General features: G+C 33.7%; 1 protein-coding gene across 1 annotated transcript in view; it reads right to left on the bottom strand.

Moving 5' to 3' along the window:
* The window catches only part of LOC128983655 (probable ATP-dependent RNA helicase DDX56), a 139,225-nt gene extending 118,177 nt beyond the window's left edge, over positions 1–21,048 (bottom strand). Inside the window, exons 1-2 of the mRNA XM_054403029.1 lie at positions 20,767–21,048; positions 371–532 (exon numbers count right to left, since the gene is read on the bottom strand). Coding sequence (XP_054259004.1) covers positions 371–532; positions 20,767–20,859 — 255 coding nt within the window. The 5' untranslated portion in view covers positions 20,860–21,048. The remainder of the gene's footprint in view (positions 1–370; positions 533–20,766) is intronic.
* Between the last annotated feature and the right edge of the window lie 356 nt (positions 21,049–21,404).

Here is a 21,404-nt window from a genome sequence, read left to right as displayed (position 1 = left end):
CCGGCCTCCCCTAAATATTTATTATTTAGTGGAGGATTTTTTTAAAACTTTTTAAAAACATTTCTTAACCTTTTTTATTTTGTTTTGAGTAGCCAACTTTTTAGCTGTTCAGACCCTGACCCCTACAGTTCGGCCAAAACTTCTGTGCGCGCAGACGGGTCGCTACTAGCCAAACTAAAACATACGGGTACCAGTTATTGGCAGTGCTGAGGTAGGGTTGAGTGAGTAGCAACACACAAATGTTTTCGCAAAAGTACCCCCGCCGTCCCCCTCGCTTAGACTCTGGTCGAGCACACAGAAACTTTGGCCGAACTGTACCTGAGGCATGCGGATTTCTAACTGTACAAAAACCTATCAGAGTTAGACTTACTTGTTTACTTAAAAGGATTCGCTGAATAACCGGTATTGCAAAAGCCCCAGTTTTACCCGAACCAGTGCGAGCCCGGATTAACACATCTTTTCCATCCAAAAGGAAAGGAATTGCTCTTTCTTGAATGAGAGTAGGGTCCTGCCATCCTAGTTTAGCTAATGCCTGGAAAAATACAAATCAAAATTGTAACTAGAATTACTCTCATAGCAGTGAAAGCGAGTTGAGCGGAGAGATCACGTTTCATGGTTTTTAATAAAGCAATAAATTAAAACAATGTTTTAGATATAATACAACTATTTCATCAATTTAACTTATCAGCTTGTCTCAGAACTATCAACATCTAAAACAAGTTCCATAAGTAGGCCTAAAGATGTGGACATTACATACAGGGTGATTGATATAAGTGTGCCAGCCGTTTTATTCGAAAACCATAAGAGATATCAAAAAAAGTTAAATGGTAAGTGCCTTGGCCTTTTTATTAAAAAAATTGTAGTAAAGTCGAAAAAATTATTTTAGCCGCCATTTTTCCAATATGGCCGCCAACTTTGATTTTTCTTATGGAACACCCTGTATTTATGATGTATTCTGGTAGAAAATGTAATTTTGAGACGATTTTATTCTTGTGATTTTTTTCATAAACCTAACCGTTTCAAAGATAATTATGGTTTAAGTTGTGAAATTTTGAATGGTTTTCGAATAAAACAGCTGGCATTCTTGCTTAGGCCTGTATCGAAACTCTTTCTCATGCAAAATTTCAAAGCTTTAACCATTATTATCTTTGAAACGGTTAGGTTTATGAAAAAAATCACAAGAATAAAATCGTCTTAAAATCACATTTTCTACCAGAATACATCATAAAATACAGGATGTTCCATAAGAAAAATCAATGTTGGCGGCCATATTGGAAAAATGGCGGCTAAAATAATTTTTTTGACTTGACTACAATTTTTTAAATAAAAAATCCAAGGCACTTACCATTTAACTTTTTTTGATATCTCTTATAGTTTGCGAATAAGACGGCTGGCACACTTATATCAATCACCCTGTATATCCTTTGTATTGGTATTTTTTATAGGCTATGTTTGCTTGGTAATGTTCTGGTGAACTAACAGTTCTTGTTGAACCAGACCAATTGACATTTTATCAATCTTGGTCAGATTTGGCAATTCAGGCAGAAATAATCCTGCATGGATCCATATGGTTAGCAGATTTAAGTTTTTAAGACTTGCCTGTTTTAAAATTATTGCACAAATAGTTTTTGCAATACCTTAAAAGGTCTGTTTTCTTAAATTCTGTACATTTAACATATGAAAAGCATTGTTTTCAAGCAAATGTTCAACATTCTATTGCCGGTATCTCAAAACATTGCCAGAAGTAGTTGTTCGTGCGTTTGGGGCATTTATTGCTCGTCTTCATTTTCTACAAACATCTGGCAGTTTTAGAGAATGCATTCTGAAATTTTCCTTAATATTACACTTTTATGCAAACTTGGTATTTTCTTGTAAAATGAAAATGCAAAAAACTACTTCAGGCCTACTTACTGGGGCAATTATACACAGTAGAACCCCAGTTAACCGAAATAAAGGGGGGAGAGCCGTTTTGGATAACCAATTTTTCGCTTAACCCATCAAACACAAAAAATAGCCTATATATTACCTGTGTGTAGGGAAAATTAATTTAAAACCATGTCTATTTAATACAGTGTTTTATTTCAGCTACAAAAATGTTACAATGGGTTAGAAAGAGCTTCTCTGTTTACATTTTACTTGTTGTACTTTTATTTGATCCCTTTATTAATTTATGGAACCGTTTCGGTTAACCCGGGGTTCGGTTAACCCGATTTCGGTTAACCGGGGTTCTACTGTACCTCAAGTCGTTGCCAACATGCTGATCAATACAACATGATGATCAAGTGTGTTGCCAACACGCATTATCAAAAATATTTAAAATTTTACAATAAGTTGGGAAGTATAGAATGTGTTGTTTAAAATCAGTGGTAGACCACATTTTGGTGATAATAGCAAAATCAAATCAAATCATATCAAAATATCATTTATTTCACACACAAAAAAACAGACATATTCCATATTATGATCCCTGTACAAAAAAAAATTGGGACAATATTATTTATTTTCATAAGTTATATACAATTTTCTATAAAAGCTTTTAAAAGTAAGCAAAATTATCCCCCACAAAGGAGAATTTACTCCTGTGAGTGGGAGAGAATCGTTATATTTTTAGAGATTTTGGAATTACGAAAAAAAGGAATTTTGAAATGGTTTAAAGTTAAAAGTTGCGCGCTGGAGGACTGAGTGATAGTGCCCCCAACTTACATTAACATTAACATAACTGTAACAATATGTTTTATTAGTTAAAACAGCTTATTAAATTGTTTGTTTAACTCTCATTTACCTAAGATCAGTTTATATCTTTGCTATCAAAGCCATGTTGTGGTTATATTAGGTCAACATTGGCACACTGAAACGTGTCTAAAATAAATTTCACAATAGGATAAGACTTGCACTGTTTGGTCAAAAATTTGATGTCTTATTTTTTTGTTATTGTTCAATTGTACTAAAAATTAGAGATACAAATATATAAGAAAAAATTATTTATTTTGAATATTAAGCGAGATATGGAGCTTGAAAGTAGTAAATTTTTAATCTTTGGTACCAGTTCACAGGGAGAATGGGTAATGCGATCCTCACCAAAATTTGCATTCAGGTGTGGAAAAATAAGATAATAATCACTAGCTATTTAAAATTTAAAAATTTTTTTTAAAAACTTATTTTTTATTTTTTATAAATTTTTAAAAAAATTAAAAAAATTTTTTTAAAAATTTAAAAATAGCTGTTTGTTTTTGGAAAAAATGTATCTGTATGTTGGAATAAAAAAAAATGTGATATGTTAACTCGTTTGGGCTGTGAATTCGTACCTTTGATGCCTTGCGCTGTCGGAGCACTACTCGTTGAGAGTGTGTACACTAACACCGGGGCTCTAGAATACAACGATAAACGTATTCTTTCAATGTTAAAGGATGTTAATAATTACGTGATGTTAAAGAATTCTAAAGCCCCGGTGTTAGTGTACAAACTCTCAACGAGTAGTGCTCCGACAGCGCAAGGCATCAAAGGTACGAATTCACAGCCTAAACGAGTTAACATATCACATTTTTTTTTATTCCAACATACAGATACATTTTTCCCAAAAACAAACAGCTATTTTTTAAATTTAAAAAAAAAATTTTTTTAATTTTTTAAAAAATTTATAAAAAATAAAAAATAATTTTTTTTTAAATTTTAATTTTAAATAGCTAGTGATTATTATCTTATTTTTCCACACCTGAATGCAAATTTTAATGAGGATCGCATTACCCATTCTCCCTGTGAACTGGTACCAAAGATTAAAAATTTATTACTTTCAAGCTCCATATCTCGCTTAATATTCAAAATAAAAAATTTTTTCCTATATATTTGTATCTCTAAATTTTAGTACAATTAAACAATAACAAAAAATCAGACATGAAAATTTGCGACCAAACACCCTTAAAGTAAATATAAGACCGCATCTTCATAATAGCCTATTTAGACAAAAATATTGATTTGATAATAAATAGGTAGTCTTTTTTTAACTGCCGATTCATGTACTTGTTTTATTTTCAATCACATAAGATAAATATTATTTGTTATAACAACCTAATTTGGTACATAAATAACACCTGTAAAATAGCCTGAAATAAACTGACCTAAACGATCAGTGGTAGTTTCCAAATGGCGTGTAATACTTTTTCTGTATTATTATCCCTGTTATATCAGTGGTCATTATCTGAATGTTTATCCTTTGTAGGTATTGTGTTTAGGTCCTATATTGCCTTGATTTTAAACATATGCTATGATTCCTTGTTTTGTTTACATTTACGTCGTTATTTTGTAACCATCATGGCAACCCATAAGGCCGATGTTAAAATGTTAAAACGTTGAGTTACGGTACTTTTAAATTATATAGGCATTATCAAATATTGAAATTGTTTTGTTCTAAATCTTCTGAATATTTGTCAAAACAACCTTAACCATAAGTAAGTTGTAAGTTTGGCTAAAATATGTTCAACTGTTATTGATAGTGTTAGAAAGTTTGCATTGAAGCCGATCCCAAATAGCTTCGCTTCGCTCTGCTCAACTATAACAATAATGTTCAGGGATGGCAACAATATATCAATATATCGAAAATATCGATAAATTAGCATTGATATTTTGATGTCGATATTATCGTGAAATTGATATTTAGGTGCGATATATCAAAGAAAATCTTGTAATAAATCAATATCCAATGATCTATCAATGATATATAATCAACCCCTCGACTCCAATACACCTTTTATATACTGTAGTACCTGGGGACCGAGCTTTGCTCGGGGAAAATCATTAGTTTACTCTGAAAGCAGTCTTAGCATTGCAGATATATTAATCCAGATACATACATCCATTCCCAAACTCCACACTGCTCGCATTTACTACTTCCTTCACCACTCCCTACGTCATGGACCTGTTTCCTTCCCTTCTCATAGCATTTAAGTATTACAGATTAATTAATCTAACTGCTAAAAACGGTTCCCCCACTCTGCCATGCCAGCCTTTACTACTTCCTTCACCACTTCCTACGTCGTGGGCCTGTTTCCTTCCCTTCACATAACATTTTAGGATTGAAGATACATTAATCTAACTTTAACATGTTTAGCCTCTGGATCACATAATTTACTAATAAAAAGGTTAAATACCTGTAGTACTTGTCAGTGGCGGATTTAGGGGGGGCACAGGGGGCACGTGCCCCCCCAAGAGCTGTGTATAAAAAAAAATATTAAACTAGTTGAAAACCAAAAAAACAAAATAATGCAGTTGTTTTACTACGATATCTATTTTATTTGCCCATTTAATACTAAACTTTGTTTCGAATAAAAGTACACAAAATGCTTGGGAGCCTAATCAAAATTGAGTAAACTATAATCAATAGTAATTGTGAAAATTATGTTAGTTTTCGCCGGCCGTCGCTCCTAAAGTTATAGTGCTATGCTAAGCTTCTTCTCTTCAGTCAGTCAGGCAGTGTGGGTGGCGAAGCTTTCGTGTTTGTCTGAGGTGGTAATGCTAGTTTGTACAGTACTGTAATTTTGAGGTTATTTATGTGTTTGTGTAAGAATGAAACGGCAAGTTGCAATAGACTCTTTCTTTGTGAAGAAGACAAAGGTAATTATTTTCCAAAATGTTGTTATAGTTAGTATTATAGTTTTCGTTTTAAATATCAGTTTTACAATTTACTTTACATATATGATATTCGGTACATGAATACCCAAAGGCCAGAACCCAGAAGAAAGATTGGATTTCGCCAATGATAGCGTAGGCTACTGTATATAGTTTAACAAAATTAATGTAGGCCTATGTTTTACCATGCAATTAAGGTATTTTCTTTTTCTCATAGCTAAACCAGTTATTAAGCCCACTATTTCATTCTCCTTTTTCATGGATGTTAGGCCCATCGGCCTAGCCTACCATTATGCTGGCAGGTACAATAATTAACTTAGTAAGCCTACCTGTATTTTTAGGTAGCTTAGCCCCATATAGGCCTAGTAGATTAGACTAAAATTCACTTGCGGCTTCACTCGCGGTTAAGTTAGTTTCATATGCCAGTGGGCCTATCCCAAAATGCACAATATCATATTCAGGCCTACACTTAACTTTTATTTTTATTCAGAGGTAAAACATTTTTTAAATCCTTTTATAGTACGAATCTAGACAAATATAGGTATAATGAAATTTTAAAAAAATTCCGGTAATTATGTCATATTTGAGTCACCACTCTAAAATAAAAATTACTTTTTTTAATCTGTTCGTTTTTTAGTGCTGATTTTAAAAATGGTAGTATTTTTTTGCAGAAAAACCATTTTCCACCATTTTCCCGGAAAAGTTGAAAACAAAAAAAACACTTTTTTGTCCAAAATCCGTGTTGTTGGTACTCAAATCGTGCGAGATTTCACAACAAATTTAACGGTATATTTCTCATTATGATCCGACAATTAATAACCGAAAAATCCCATAAAACATTAGGTTAGGTTAGAAAATGAATGAAAATGAAGAATTGAGAAAAGCTGCCAGGCAGTACGAAAAGAATTAATCCCTCTGATATTATTCACTCAAATCTTAATTTGTGGGATTAAAACATTGGATGACTAATTGTTCTGAAGATATGTTTTTATTTTGTTTTTAGGCTGTTAATAAAGATGCTGATGAAGAATCTCTATCTTCAAGCCAAAAAGAACCTCCAAGGCCACTGACGTCCTCAATCACACTAGAAGAAGAAAGTGTGAAATCTTTAAGTGAACCTCAATCGGGTCAAAATGAATTGCGAATTCCAGCTCGTGATTTTGGTCTCTTACTGGAGAAAAAAATTGCATTAACTGATTACGAACGTTATGATTGGTTTTATAACCATTGGACGCCTCCGCCTGCATTCAAGTTTCCTGTAAAACGGGAAGGGAATAAAAATCTATCGTTTCAAACAAGTTGGCTTAATCAGTATTCGTGGTTGGTGTATAGTGATGAATTGGGTGGTGGACTTTGCAAGGCTTGTGTTCTTTTTGGACGTGGTGAAGGTGGGAAAAGTGACGGGAAACTTGGTAACTTGGTAATCGAACCCTTGACAACTTTCAAAAAGGCGACGGAGATCTTTAAGAAACAAGATCGTGCACAGTACCACATTAATAATATGAAGGCTGCCACACACTTATCCAACATATTGAGCGGGAAAGATGACGATGTTGTAACGCAACTGAACACAGCCCAAAAAGCGTTAGTAGAAGAAAATAAAAGAAAGTTAATCCCTATAATTAAGACGATTATGTTTTGTGGAATTCAAAATATACCACTGAGAGAGGCCATAGGGATGACGGTGAATTGCTAAATGACTCAACTGAAACTGAACAAGATTGAAGAAATGGTGGTAACTTTAGGGTTCTTTTAAGGTTCAGAATCGACACAGGTGATAATGACCTTGAATTGCACATCCAGTCATGTGGGAAAAACTCATCATACATCAGCAAAACAATTCAAAATTACTTAATCCGATGTTGTGGTGAAGTAATTACAAATAAGATTGTTTCAAAAGTAAAATCTTCCAAATATTTCACAATTATGGCTGATGAGACAACTGATAAGTCAACAAAAGAGCAGTTGTCCTGTTGCATAAGGTATTTAGATAAAGTGAAGTTTGAAATCAAAGAAGATTTCTTGATGTTTCTCAATGTAGTATACCTAACAGGAGAAGGCATATCAAAGAAGATACTTGAAACGCTATGCAGCCTGGGGATTGACATTAATGATTGCAGAGGTCAAGCCTACGATGGATGCTCTGATATGAGTGGGAGATTTTCAGGCGTACAGGCAAGAATCGGGACCATACAGCCTCTAGCTGTGTACTGTCATTGTGCTAGTCACAAGCTTAATTTGGTGATAAGTAAAGCCTGTTCAATACCACAAATAAGAAATGCTGTTGGAGTTGTGTCGTCTGTATCAAACTATTTTACGGATTCCGCTAAGAGACTACACTCACTTGAAGCAGAGATGGGCGAAGATTTAAAAAAAGGAAAGAATGCAGTGAAGAAGATGTGTGAAACCAGGTGGATGAGAGACATGATGCCGTGTTGACATTCCTCAGTTCTTTGCCCACATTACACATTGTGTTGGAGACTATGGCACATTCTAATGATGAAGTTGGAAATAAAGCGTTTTCTCTGCTACACACTATTGTTTCATCTGAGTTCATCATAGGTCTGGTCGTTTTGGAACATTTCATGAACCTTACACTTCCTCTAGCAAAGCAACTCCAAGCTGAGTATATGGATGTACTTAGTGCATTGGCTCTAGTAGACCTAACACTTAAATCTCTCAATGAACAAAGAACCGACTGTATCAAGAATTTCAAAATACTTTATGAAAAAGCTCAACAACTGGCTACTAAAATGGGATCAGATATAAAAAAGCCTAGAATCATTGATTCTCAAAGACACAGATCAAATATTGACTGTGGTACACCAGAAGAATATTTCAGCACTTCCTATTTACGTCCTTTTTTTTATTTTCTTATCAGTGAACTCAATAGCCGATTTCCTAAAACAGAATTGTCACAAATTGGCAAACTTCAAATGCTCCTACCTGCTGAAGGAAGGTTTCAAGAAGGTTTTCAAGATTTGGTATTGGAGGGAGCTAGACTGTATGAAAACGATCTGCCATGCTACGATGCACTGAAAGGAGAACTAAGCACATGGAAACACATGTGGGCTTCAAGATCTCAGGATTTCCCCAAGTGTCCAGCTCATGCTATGAGGTACACAACATCGCTGCCGAATATACGTGTTTTGTTTTAAATCATATGCACAATTCCCGTCACCACTTCAACGGCTGAGAGGTCATTTTCAGCTCTCCGGAGACTGAAAACTTATCTAAGGACGACAATTACAGAGGAAAGACTAAATGGACTTGCCAATTTGCACATAAACCAATATATCCTCAAAAATCTCAGCAGATGAGGTTTTAACTCTGTTTGCTAAAAAACATAAAAGAAAGTTATCTTTTGCTTTAAACTAAACATTTTGTAGTTAAGTGATGTCAACTTCAGTTGTTTTACTTCAAATTAATATACTTGCGTTTATTGTGAGTTAAATACAATACAACACATATGTACAGGATATATGCCTGCACCGATATTAATTTATTGCATCCAATTCCTACATTTTTAAAATGTCATCATTTCTTATTAAAGTAACAATAAATTATTTTTAAATACTGGTTTCTCTAAAATCAAACCTTTCAGGCGTATGTTAAACACTAATGATGTTGCCAAAATATGAAGAAATAAATAAGAAATAGAGCTTCTATATGGAAGATTTATATTAAAAATATGGCTGAAAATTGTGTTTTTGAACACCAGAAAATAAAATTTTCTAAGTAAAAGTTCCATACCCCCCTGACCCCCCGGCGTTTCACGGCAATGGGCTTGGTGGTGCCCCCCCCCCCCCCCCCCGAAATTAAATTCCTGGATCCGCCCCTGGTACTTGTCAGTGATCCTGGATTTTTGGTCAGCGACCCAGGTTTCGAATCTAAAGGTTCATTTTCAAGCAGATACCATAGTCAAAACACATAATCCTCTTCATAACTGTGAATCGTTATAACACACGAGACACGTAATAGTTAATGTAATAAATAGCCCAGAAATATAATGGAAAACGTGTTTATACTGAACAAATTATTAATACATCTTTTTAACAATTACATCAAACCAAACCATAACATACAAAAGGTAAACAAGATAATTAATATTTGATCAGGTGATGATGTAAAGACAAGATGAGAAATATTACTTCTCTAACACCACCCCTTAATGTTTATCAACTTGATCCAGTCCAATTAATTGTACTAACTCTTGATGCATTGGGCCAGGAACACCTTTTGTCTTGTTTTCTTCACACAACAAAGTTTTCAGGCTGTTGAATATATAGGGCTTCTTTCCGCTGTCTGTTACCACATTATACGCTTGAAATGGTCCAATGTCCTTTGGTTTCCGTGTTCTTTGTGGATACCTTCTCACCTCTGGTTCTGCTTCATGATCAATCTGTTGTATACATCTCCTCTTCCATATTTAATACATTCTCAGCTATGACATCATTAACATCATTCTCAGTTATGGCTCTACTCTCTGAGTCATCATTTGATTAGATCTAAAATCTTATATGATTTGTTATCTCTCACTTCTCCCCCTTCAACTGGTTTTTCCTCTAAGAACACAACATCTCTGGATATGATTATCTTAGAGGGATATCTTGGATCAACAAGTCTGTAGGCTTTAAAGTTTTGGCAATAACCAACAAAAATCAACTCACGACTTTTGGGATCGAGCTTCTTTCTTTGTCCACTTGGCACGTGAGCAAAAGCTTTGCAACCAAAAACTCGCAAATGCCTAAGACCAACCTTCTTGTTGGTCCACACCTCTTCCGGTGTTCTCCCAAAAACAGCTTTAGTAGGAGACCGATTCTTCAAATAAATTACAATATTAGTTGCTTCAGCCCAATACTTTTTGTCTAACCCAGAATCATGCAGCAGAGAACGAGTCTTCTCAAAAATTGTACGATTTGCCCTCTCAGCAACGCCATTTTGAGATGGTGAGTATGGAGCAGTTGTTTGATGTTGTACTCCAGACCAGAAGCTTTAAGAAAATCTTCTAGCTCTTTGTTCACAAATTCACCTCCATTATCAGTACGGAGTTTCTTCAATCTTTTCCCAGTCTCATTTTCTACAAGCAATTTCCATTCTTTAATTTTGGAAACAACTTCATTCTATTTGCTTCAAAAAGTAGCCGAATGTCTCTCTTGAAAAATCATCAGTGAGAGTTAGTAAATATTAGGGGTCTGCGGTACAGAAAATTTAAGGTCGGTACGGTTCGGTACGGTACAATATTTTGTACCTCGGTTCTCGGTACAAAATCGGTACGGTACGCGGCTACCCGTATTTTTGCGGTTTTCTTCTCAGATCTGTATTTGAACCATTATTTTTCATTTTAATACATTGACATTACTATGAAAATGGATAGTATCCTACATTCATGGTTTTCTAACAAGTACTGTACCACACATTATTAAAACCTTTTACTCCTACGAGGATTGTGTCAAGAAAAATTACAGTTAATAAGATAGAGGCTTTACCTTTTTTACTCTGAGATACTTTGAATAGCCATGATAAAAATTATTTCCAACCAATACAATGTCTAGTTGGTTTTTAAACTTTTAAAAAAATATAAAAGCATTCAGTACAAAAACAGTGTAGTTGACAGCTATTCACATTCAATAGATGACAATGAAAAACAGGATGTTATGATGAACTAATGGCAAATAGCATCTTTTTATCAGCTTGAAAACTAATTATAAGATGGATACATCTTTTGCAAAGTTTTTTTCTTTCACTAAAATTTGGATTACCACAGAGTAATATTATTGTCTTTTCATTTACAAAGTTAACATCCACACATATCAACCATTAGTTCATTAACTCAGACTCAATCCAATTTTCTTAGTATATTTTAAGGATCTTCCAAAGAGTCAAAAGACCCAGGCCTAGACCTAATTATTTAGGATGGCCTATATAAATTGAGTAGGTTACAATGAGGGTAGCAAAATCACTATCATAATTCTAGTTCATAAGATTTAGATTGCATAAAATACCTTCAACACAATAAAAAAATCTAAGAAACAAAAAACATTTCAACCTTAACAGCCACATCCAACAATATAAGACAAGATACATAACATGCAATGACATAATTTAAGACAGAGTAGGCTTGCATAACGGAAAAAAATATGCAAACAACAACTACTACGCTTGTGGTTTCATCAATAGAAAGATAAATTATCCATAACAAATATCTTAACTTATAAAATAAGATTGTAGATTAGCAAGACTTTAATATGAAGCTATAAACAGTTTTATGGCAGTATTCAATGGCCAGCGGCAAATTGAATATTCACGAAAATACTGACTGAGTTAGAGATAACATTTACAGTCATCATAAAACTATTATTTTTATGATAAAATAGAATTGGGGAAAGTCGTAAAGGAATAAAAGTGATAAAAATCAACAGTTCTTGGAAGTACTTGAATACAACAATTATTGTCGTGATAAAATGTTAATGGATTTGGGACTGCTAATGGGTTTTTTATTGCATCATCACCCCAGTAATAAATTATGAAGATCGTAAAAAAACATCTGATAAGAATTTTATGTGCTCAGAACCAACCACCGTTGACTATGATAAGTAATTTATTATTATAATAGGCTGTACCGAACCGAATTTGTACCGCGTAAAATGCTGTACCGAACCGATGACGGTAATTAAGCTTGTACCGTACCGGACCGACTTTTTCGGTGCACCGCAGACCCCTTGTAAATATTGAGCTCCTCCATGCGAAGTAACATTCACTGGGCCGCATAAGTCGGAATGCACTAATCCTAAAATTTCTGCAGCGCGAGTTCCCTTCTTCTTTTAGAATAAGCAGTTGTAGTTTGCTTACCTTGTATGCAAGAAATACAGAGTGAACCTTGACTAGAATATGACATACCAGTTGACATTTTGTCCTTCAATAACTTCATGGATTTCCGACTTAAATGAGCAAGACGACGGTGCCATAGATCTTCTGTGCCTTTACTATTTCCTGCAAAGTTGCTTGACATTTGGTTATCATGATCAATGTCCAACTTGTAAAGACCATCCACATTTGTGGCATGAGCTACAGGCTGACCCGATACATTACAGTCCTCCTGTTTGTATACATCACACCCGTCTTCAGAAAAAACCATTGTTAAACCTTTATTTACCATTTGACTAACAGAAAGCAAATTTAAACTTAAATTAGGTACATGGACAACATCAGTAACTTTTCTCTCAACAGAATCTATCATGACTGTTGCTTCTCCTTGACCATTTACATTTTAGTTTTTCATTGTTGGCCACAGTAACATCCATACCAGTTTTGCTATACTTTTGGCATTTTTGAAGTAAATCTCTCTGACCTGCCATGTGATTCGTACAAGCTGAATCAAGATACCAGCAATCAGCACTAGTTTTGGCTGCTAATGCCGATAGAACACACCAGTCACTGCTTTCATTACTGTTATTTGATATCTGATTAGCACGTTTGTTCGGATTAGTAACCTTCCCGAATTTTGAAGAATTTTGAAAACAATCTGATGCTTTATGACCATGTTTGTGGCATCGATAACATATCACGTCATAACGTTTAGTGTTCTCTTTTGTAGCTAATGCATTTCTATTTAAAATGTTATGACCAGGACTGACAGATTTTAAATCTTCTTGAAGTAATTTAGATTTGACTAGTTCAACTGTTAATTCGGTTCCTGAGTTTTCCAATGCCATAACCATAGGTTCATAATGACTAGGCAAGCCATTCAACATGACTACAGCAAGATATTCATCTTCAATGGGCTTACTTATGTCTGCTATTTGTTGTGAAACAGACATAATTTTGGTAACATAAGCGTCCATTGAACCAAATTCAGAAAGTTTAGTATTGAATAAAACTCTCAACAAACTTAGTCGTCTAACTAATCCCTTATCCTCAAATGCATTTTTAAGATTGTCCCAAGCCTCTTTTGCAGTTTTTGCATTTCTTACATGAGGATAACAACAAGGTTTTACAAATAAACATATTTTTTCGGTATTATTATGCGAGGGTCAAAGGTTTACATCCCTAAAACACTTCAACCAGCCGCACTAAAAGAATTACATTCATCTCACATTGGAATAGTGAAAATGAAGAGCATTGCTAAATCATTATGTTATTGGCCTGGCATAGATGCTGCAATCGAAAGCATGGTAAAATCATGTAAAAGCTGTGCTGAAGTAAAAATCAATCCAGTCAAAGCCCCTCCTCACATTTGGGAAGAACCTCAAGAAAACTGGCAAAGGATTCACATAGATTATGCCGGCCCTTTCAAAAATCACTATTTCTTTGTGGTTGTAGATGCCAAATCAAAGTGGCCGGAAGTAAAAATGTCTTCAAAGTCCCCTACCTCAATAACAACAATACATGCACTGGATGACCTATTTTCTCGATATGGACTTCCTTACACCATTGTTTCTGACAATGCTTCTTCTATATTCAAGTCTGATGAGTTCACTAAATTCTGTCAGGAAAAGGGGATAATACAACGTTTCTGTGCACCAAACCATCCTGCAACAAACAGTCTGGCTAAGCGATCAGTACAAAACTTGAAACAAAAACTCAAAGCAATGACTGAAGATACAGTAAGTCTGATGGAAAAGCTGAATCTTTTCTTATTTAAGTACCGATCAAGCCCTCTTAACAATGGTAAAACGCCTGCAGAACTATTTACAGGACTATACGTACTAGGTTACATCTCATACGTCCTATGGGAAATATAACGAGAAAAATACCTGATGATCATTCTGCCAAAATAAGATTACTAAATCCAGGAGGAGTTCAAGCCAGAAACTATGTAGGATCTACACAGTGGAAATTCAGTACAGTTTTACAACGTTTGGGAAAACGTCATTATATCATCTTATTAGACAATCAAAACAAAATAAAGAGACATATTAACCAGCTCAGAAAAACACAGGTTGAAGCTAGTGGGTTATCAAAAACAACCAAGATATTTTCATAGATACCAAGAAGCAACCCAAATCATACCAAGTCAAACAAATGTTTGTAGCTCTCCAAATGTCTTGCCATGGAACACACCTTTAGGGGATCCTCCACCATCAAGTTCCTTTTCTCCTCAAATCTTACTTCAGCCTCCAATGAACAACCATGTTGAGGTGGCATATTGGCCTCAGAGATAACCACATCTGGATCAAACATGGATTACACAATGTCAGAGCCACCTGTAGGTACTAACCAACAAAACATTGAATAACCTTCAGCATGTATTGAAAATATTGTAGAACCACCTGTTCATAACCAACCACCATTGCAGTTAAGACGATCTTCAAGAATAAGGAATTCTAAGAAATGTAGTTGTTGCAAGTGAATGATGAATTCGTTGAAGTCAAGTGGGGGAGAACTGTTATATATTATTACTAGCTGTTGTACCCGTGCTTTGCAACAGGAAGAGGACACAAAATAGAAACATTTTATTTAATCTTTACATCTGTTGCATTTGCATTTGCATATAATAGTTACACATCCGCCAACGCTTTTAGAAACAAAATTCAACTTTTATGGCCTTAAATGAAACGTCAGCCATTTTGGTTTTGATTAATATTAAATCTTGTGTAGGCTGATATAAGAAAAACTGACTAAATCAATCCATCTTCAGTTTCTTCACTCACAATAAATCATTAGCAAAACTAAGTCAGTTGTTATAAACTTTAGAAATGTTGTTGTGCCTTATCAATAGTCTTTTGAAATATTAAAGAAACTATATCTATACTATAAAAATTTTTAAACAAATAATTTAGCATTAAAGACAGCAGACTAAACTAATATGATTATCAAAGCATCAAGGACTAAACAATGTCATAGCAAATACAGTATATATTTCATTGCATCTCTGATTCTACTCTACAAAAATATCAACAAACAACTTAATATACAAACCAGTTCTTTTAATCAGTTCCATCGTCCATTGCCTTAACATTTTCACACTTACCATTAAGTTAACATAGTAAGTTAACAGATATTTCATTGATTTTAGAAACAAAAGAACACTGTGTACTGCTTAGTTTTATGATATTTTTCTTGGTTTAATTTAATCAGTGGTGTGGCAAAACACAAATAATTAATTTATCAAATAAAGTAAATGTGAACTGAAAGCTATTTAAAGATAAAATAAGAGTATTTTGTATTACCATTTGATAATTAAATATAGTTGCACATATACAACAGATTTAAGAACACAAAAATCAACGATGTACAATTTAGTTATTGATGATATTCTTTAGTTTAATTTAAGTATAGGTTTAGCAAAACACAATAACTAAATTTACCTAGATATACATATAAAAAAAACAATGTGATGTGCAAGTTATGTTAAGTTAATCTAACACATCTTAAGCAGTTCAAATTTATTTAAAGTAGCATCCAAATTCGTACAAAACATCTATACATTGTAATTTTCTTACTGTTTCCATGAAAATATATATCAATAACATTATTTTCATAACACTTAAGACACTTTAAAAATCGAAAGCAGAGCCTGAGTTGATACAGCAACGCTTTTAGAATTTTTTTTTTTATTTCTATTATCATTGACATAGTTTTTTTTAATAAATGATCTTTGATACATTTTTAGATTATGGCCCAGCGCACACGGTGTGACTGTTTTACAATAATTGTTGCAAACCAGATATCTGTTAGTCTGGACTCATTAATTAATTTTATTTCTATTTACAGCTGATGTAGCCTAATATTTACAATTCTAAGATTGAGAAATGAATAAAAACAAGACTTTATTTTTAGTTCTTACAATTATGTGTTATAATTATTTAATTCAATAAGTACGTAACAAAAGCCCTCGTGGCTTTGATGCTGTATGATGATATTGATGATGATGTTGTCGATCTTTTATCTTTATTGGTGTCAAGTCATAGTGATTGAAGTGATATACGGTATATTTAAGATTCGGAACAGTGAAGGAGCTTACAACATACTCGTTTGTAAACATTTGGTAGACAATGAAACAATGTTTAACCCTAGAGCTGGTACTAGTGTGACGCTGTACTGGCATAGGGATATTATTGATTATGTAATATCATTTTTAAACCATCATAAAAATTAGAAATAGCAACATAACTATGGATCATTATATATCATTTTGTTAAGAATAAGACAAAGAACAATAATATAGGGGATTTACATGGTTACCACAAAAAAATTTTTTTTTAGTTTTTCCGAATTGTAGGCATTATTAATTTTTTTATAAAATGTTTTTATATTCCGTCGTGTAGCTAAGTGCAGGTAAGACTTATCATCATAAGGTAAATTGTAAAGTTGTAGTAAATTTTAGGCTGATTCCAAAAATATATAGTTTATAAAGCTTATTTTGTGTATTTTGTTTGATAGCCCTATTGTTATGTTATGAGTCTACGCACAGGCCCTGCCTATATAGACTTTTTCCTTTGTTATAGAAGGTTTTTTTTTGCACTTTTTCCGCTTTATTTCTACAGAATATAATCTTTGTTTTGTTATCTAGTTATCAATGTTTGCTGTATTATATTTAAGAAAAAAAAAATACAATGTACTTATATGCATATAGTTTATGGGAAATAAAATATTATTTCATTCATTCATTCATTCATTCATTCATATGTTGATCGTACCCCCACGCTAGTACCAAATAATCATCCAACCCAGGTCATGTACAAAACCGTAGGGTACACCTTATATAATATATAATAATATATAATAATAATAATAATAATAGCCCTAAAAAGTGAACAAAACTAAAAAAAATATATATATAGCCCATGTATAATATATATTATATATACCATAACACCTGCATTGGCGCCGTATATCCGGCGTTTGCCGGCGCTAGGGTTAAGCGGTACTTCCGTGTGTCAAAAGACAAATTTTTCTTTTTGGTTCATCTCATCAAAGATGACTTACCCACCAACGCTACTAATCGAGACAAACAACCTTTGAATGCCGAGATTAAACTAGCGGTAACATTAAGGTATGTACCAACATTATTAGTATTTTTGTTATTTATTTAACGTAATAGCACAAGACATAATGAAACTGCACGGTCACAATAATCTATGGCTCTTCTCCGCTGGCGGAATCCGCTCTACCACTGCTCTCAGACCAGTATGATTTGTCCGCCATGCGGAACCGAAAATTCGGGATGCGGAAACTCACGTCAGTGGAACCGCTCACAAGGAAACTCCATTGAACCAGTGTAGTTGTAATTCCGCAGCGGAAAAAATCACACCGCATGGCGGAGATTCCGCAGTCTGTGGAACCATAGCTTTAAATTCTGAACAATATGGTATGACACCCATTTCTGTAAAAATTCTGGTTCAAAAAAAGTATTGCTGCAACTGTGTGCTGTATTTTAAGACCACCGTCAAGCGGGGTAATTCTGACCCCCCAGGGGTAACATTGACCCCGGGGTCAATTATTTTTATTATATTCTTTTTTAAATAGTAGGTTATAAATAAATTGAAAATAAAAAATATGATAAATTTCAGTAGTTTGGTAGCAATTTGAATACAAATAATATTTAGCAGAAATTAGTTTTATAACAATACAAAAAAATTATAATACAATCATCTACAATACAGCTGTATAATTTCATAACAAAAAACTTTTTCAGCCCAGCAAAAACTGTTGGTTCTGGCACTGTCAGGATTTTATATGGTAAAATATATATGTTTTTAGGAATATTTGAGCACTTATTACAAGCAAATAAAGAAAATTTAATAAATTAATAATTATTTTTTAAGGCCTTGTAACATTGACCCCTTATTTTTTTTGCCTTCGGATAACTTTGACCCCTCGTTATAATTCCAAGTTACTAATTAGTAATTAGCCTACACATCATTTTTATTAATTCTGGTATATTTAATTTAATTGATTTATGTATATAATGTAATAGACCTACTAAAAATGATGATTTATAATTGTTTTATTTTTATCTATGAAGTTGAGGTAAAAGCAATCTGTGGAAAGCGAGGAAAACAACACTTTAACCAGGTCTTTGCCTGTTAAGTTAAAAAAATTAACAGTTTGTTGAAGTAATGTGACTTAATTCTGTTGACACTAACTATGGGGACAAATTTACATCCAAAAGAAAATTATGTGTTTTCTATTCTGCCCCATCTGTAGATCTGATTGGTAAGTTGCCGGGAACTCTGGAATCTAATGGGAGCAAAATTTTCTATAACTTTTTTGGAAGGGTTTCAGTAAAGGAAATTTAATGATTTTAGTCACTAATAACTTGTAGTTTTGATGTTTTACCTTGGTGTTACATCCTAATCATGTGATAAAAAAAATTGCTAATTTGATTTATTCCATCATTATAGCCTAGGTGAGTTCATAAAAAAAATGTTTATGTTCACTCCTTGATGTTGTTACCACTCTATTGTTCTTAAGTAACATTGACCCCTTTTACAGGGGTCAAAGTTTCATTGTACACTAGTAACATTGATCCCAGTGCTTTATTATGTATAATTTTAGTATAATAAATGTAGGGGGTCAATGTCACCCCAAGACACGGGGTAACATTGGCCCCTTTTATAATTTTTTTTATGACTAACATATGACAATAAAAAACAAAATAATTACTGGTAGGTATTCACACAGTACCTGTATATCATTTAAAAAATATATTGTGAATATTAATCAATATAAACAAAAATTAATCAACAAAAACATCAAAAAAGGGGTCAATCTAACCCCGGTTGACGGCAATGCTTGCCACAATTACTTGTTATCACCCAAGCATCAAGAAATATATTTATTTGTGGGGAAGATAACTATAACTTAGGGTAAGATCCAACTGAACTTTACCTAGGCCTACCTTGTTAAATTACATTCCAAGAATTTCCATTGACTTTTGAACTTGAACTAGGTAAATTGCCATTATATTATTTTATTGGACTCAAAATTAATATGCCTACTCGTTAAACATAATATTATTTAAATAGATTAAGGCTATGTTAAAATCCAATTAGGCAATGGAAACTTGTTTAGTCTGCAGGTTTGCTGTGGTAGGGGTATTTTTCTTTCTCTTAGTCAGCAATGTCATTTAACCAAGGCACGGCCTCCCCCTGCGATTTTTAGTCGTTTTAGAAACACTGAGAGGTGAACCCAACTGTTCTCCATAGGCTATAGGCTAGGCCTAACCAATGGCTGACAAAGAGACATGTTGTGTGAGTGATTGCCTTAGTGCTCAGAGCGATAAAAAACGCCGTAAGCATCGTTATTGGGTACATCCAATAACAAAGTTAACCAGAGGTTGTTAAAAGGGAAATTTTACAAGCTAGGCCTAGGTATTTGAAGACCTGTGTGAAAACCCTGTGAAGTTTTTCCAGTACTACCACATGAGTAAATGCACTTTTGATGAACTTTTGGCAATCAATCACTGTGGCAATGATGCCATGATGTAAGTTAGCCTACATTTGACTCGTTGCCAGACATTTTTTAGGCACGGATTGAACGGCAGAGGGTCAGAACTGCGACATAACTATCAGCGGTGGAGGCATGTCCATAACTGACGGTGTGAGGCATTTCAGAAGGCTGATAGTCGTGTCGCAGCAAAAATAGGATCATTTGCAGCATTTTTGTTGTAGACATTTTGTTAGTCTACTGTGGATTTACTCTACTTAATCGGAAACAATGGTTTTTATATTTATGACTAAATAATCGTACAACTAATTTTAGATAATCATGCGACTATAAATCGCAAAAGGAGGCCGTGCCTTAGTGGTGGCTAAGGGTTACACATAGGCCTACCCATTGTGGCTTTTGTCAACTTGTGGTTCCCAATCTTTTAACATGTCAAGTGAAAAATCCAAGACAAAGCAGCAAACTTGGGCGCTAAGTTACTAACATTTAGAACTACAGTTTATATGAAAATGAATTTTGTGTTGTACTATTTGTTGAGCTAAGCACTCATAAGTTATTGCCAATTTGCAACAATAAAATGCAGAAGTAAGTTTATAAAAGAATTGTCTACAACTTACAACTATTTAAGTTACAGGTAAATTAATCAACACGGTGTAAGTTTTATAGTTATAAGACGGATAAGGCCTATATCCCTTTTTGGATTAATGTTTAAAGTAATAAAGCAATCGTTTAGATTAGACCCTAACCTACCTTTAATATTCGATCATCTAACTCCATTTCATGGAATTGTAATGTCTTATCTTCTGATTTCCTTTTATTTGGTTGTTTATCCCCATCATCCATTGTTTTCTTCGGATTTATTAACTAGGCCTCTAGGGTCCAAAGCACTTTCTGGTCAATATTAGTATTAGAGCTTTTGTCAACGTACCAGCAACACGTTCACGTATCTTCGTACCTACCTACCTACCTAAACCAAACCTAACCTACCTAACCTAAACCTTTAAAAATCAAAATCTGACTCTTTTAGTCCTGACTCCTGCCTGAGTATGTTTTATCTATGGTACTGTGGTGGGGCACACGGGAGGGACTAAGGCTAACATATCTTGTAGTGTCAGCGTTCGCCGCTAGAACCGCTAAGTTGAAAAAATTTAAATAATTTTTTTTTAATTATAAAATTAACTTCTTAGTTATAAAATATTTTTTTAATTATAAAAAAAATTTTTAATTTTTAAAATTAAACTGTCATTACATAACCTAACCAACCAGACTTGCTGATAGTGTAATATGAAAACTATATAAGATAAAAATCTAATTAATGATTACTTATAATTTTTAATTAAGTTATAAAATTACGCCGCTAGAACCGCTAAGTTGAAAAAATTTAAATA

Source organism: Macrosteles quadrilineatus, unplaced genomic scaffold (assembly GCF_028750875.1).
Source record: "Macrosteles quadrilineatus isolate MER2022 unplaced genomic scaffold, UCM_ALF_1.0 Scaffold_1__1_contigs__length_201487025, whole genome shotgun sequence".
In the NCBI taxonomy this organism is placed as follows: Eukaryota; Metazoa; Arthropoda; class Insecta; order Hemiptera; family Cicadellidae; genus Macrosteles; species Macrosteles quadrilineatus.
The sequence above is the reverse complement of the archived record's forward strand: the minus strand, read 5'-3'. Positions and strand labels throughout refer to the sequence as shown.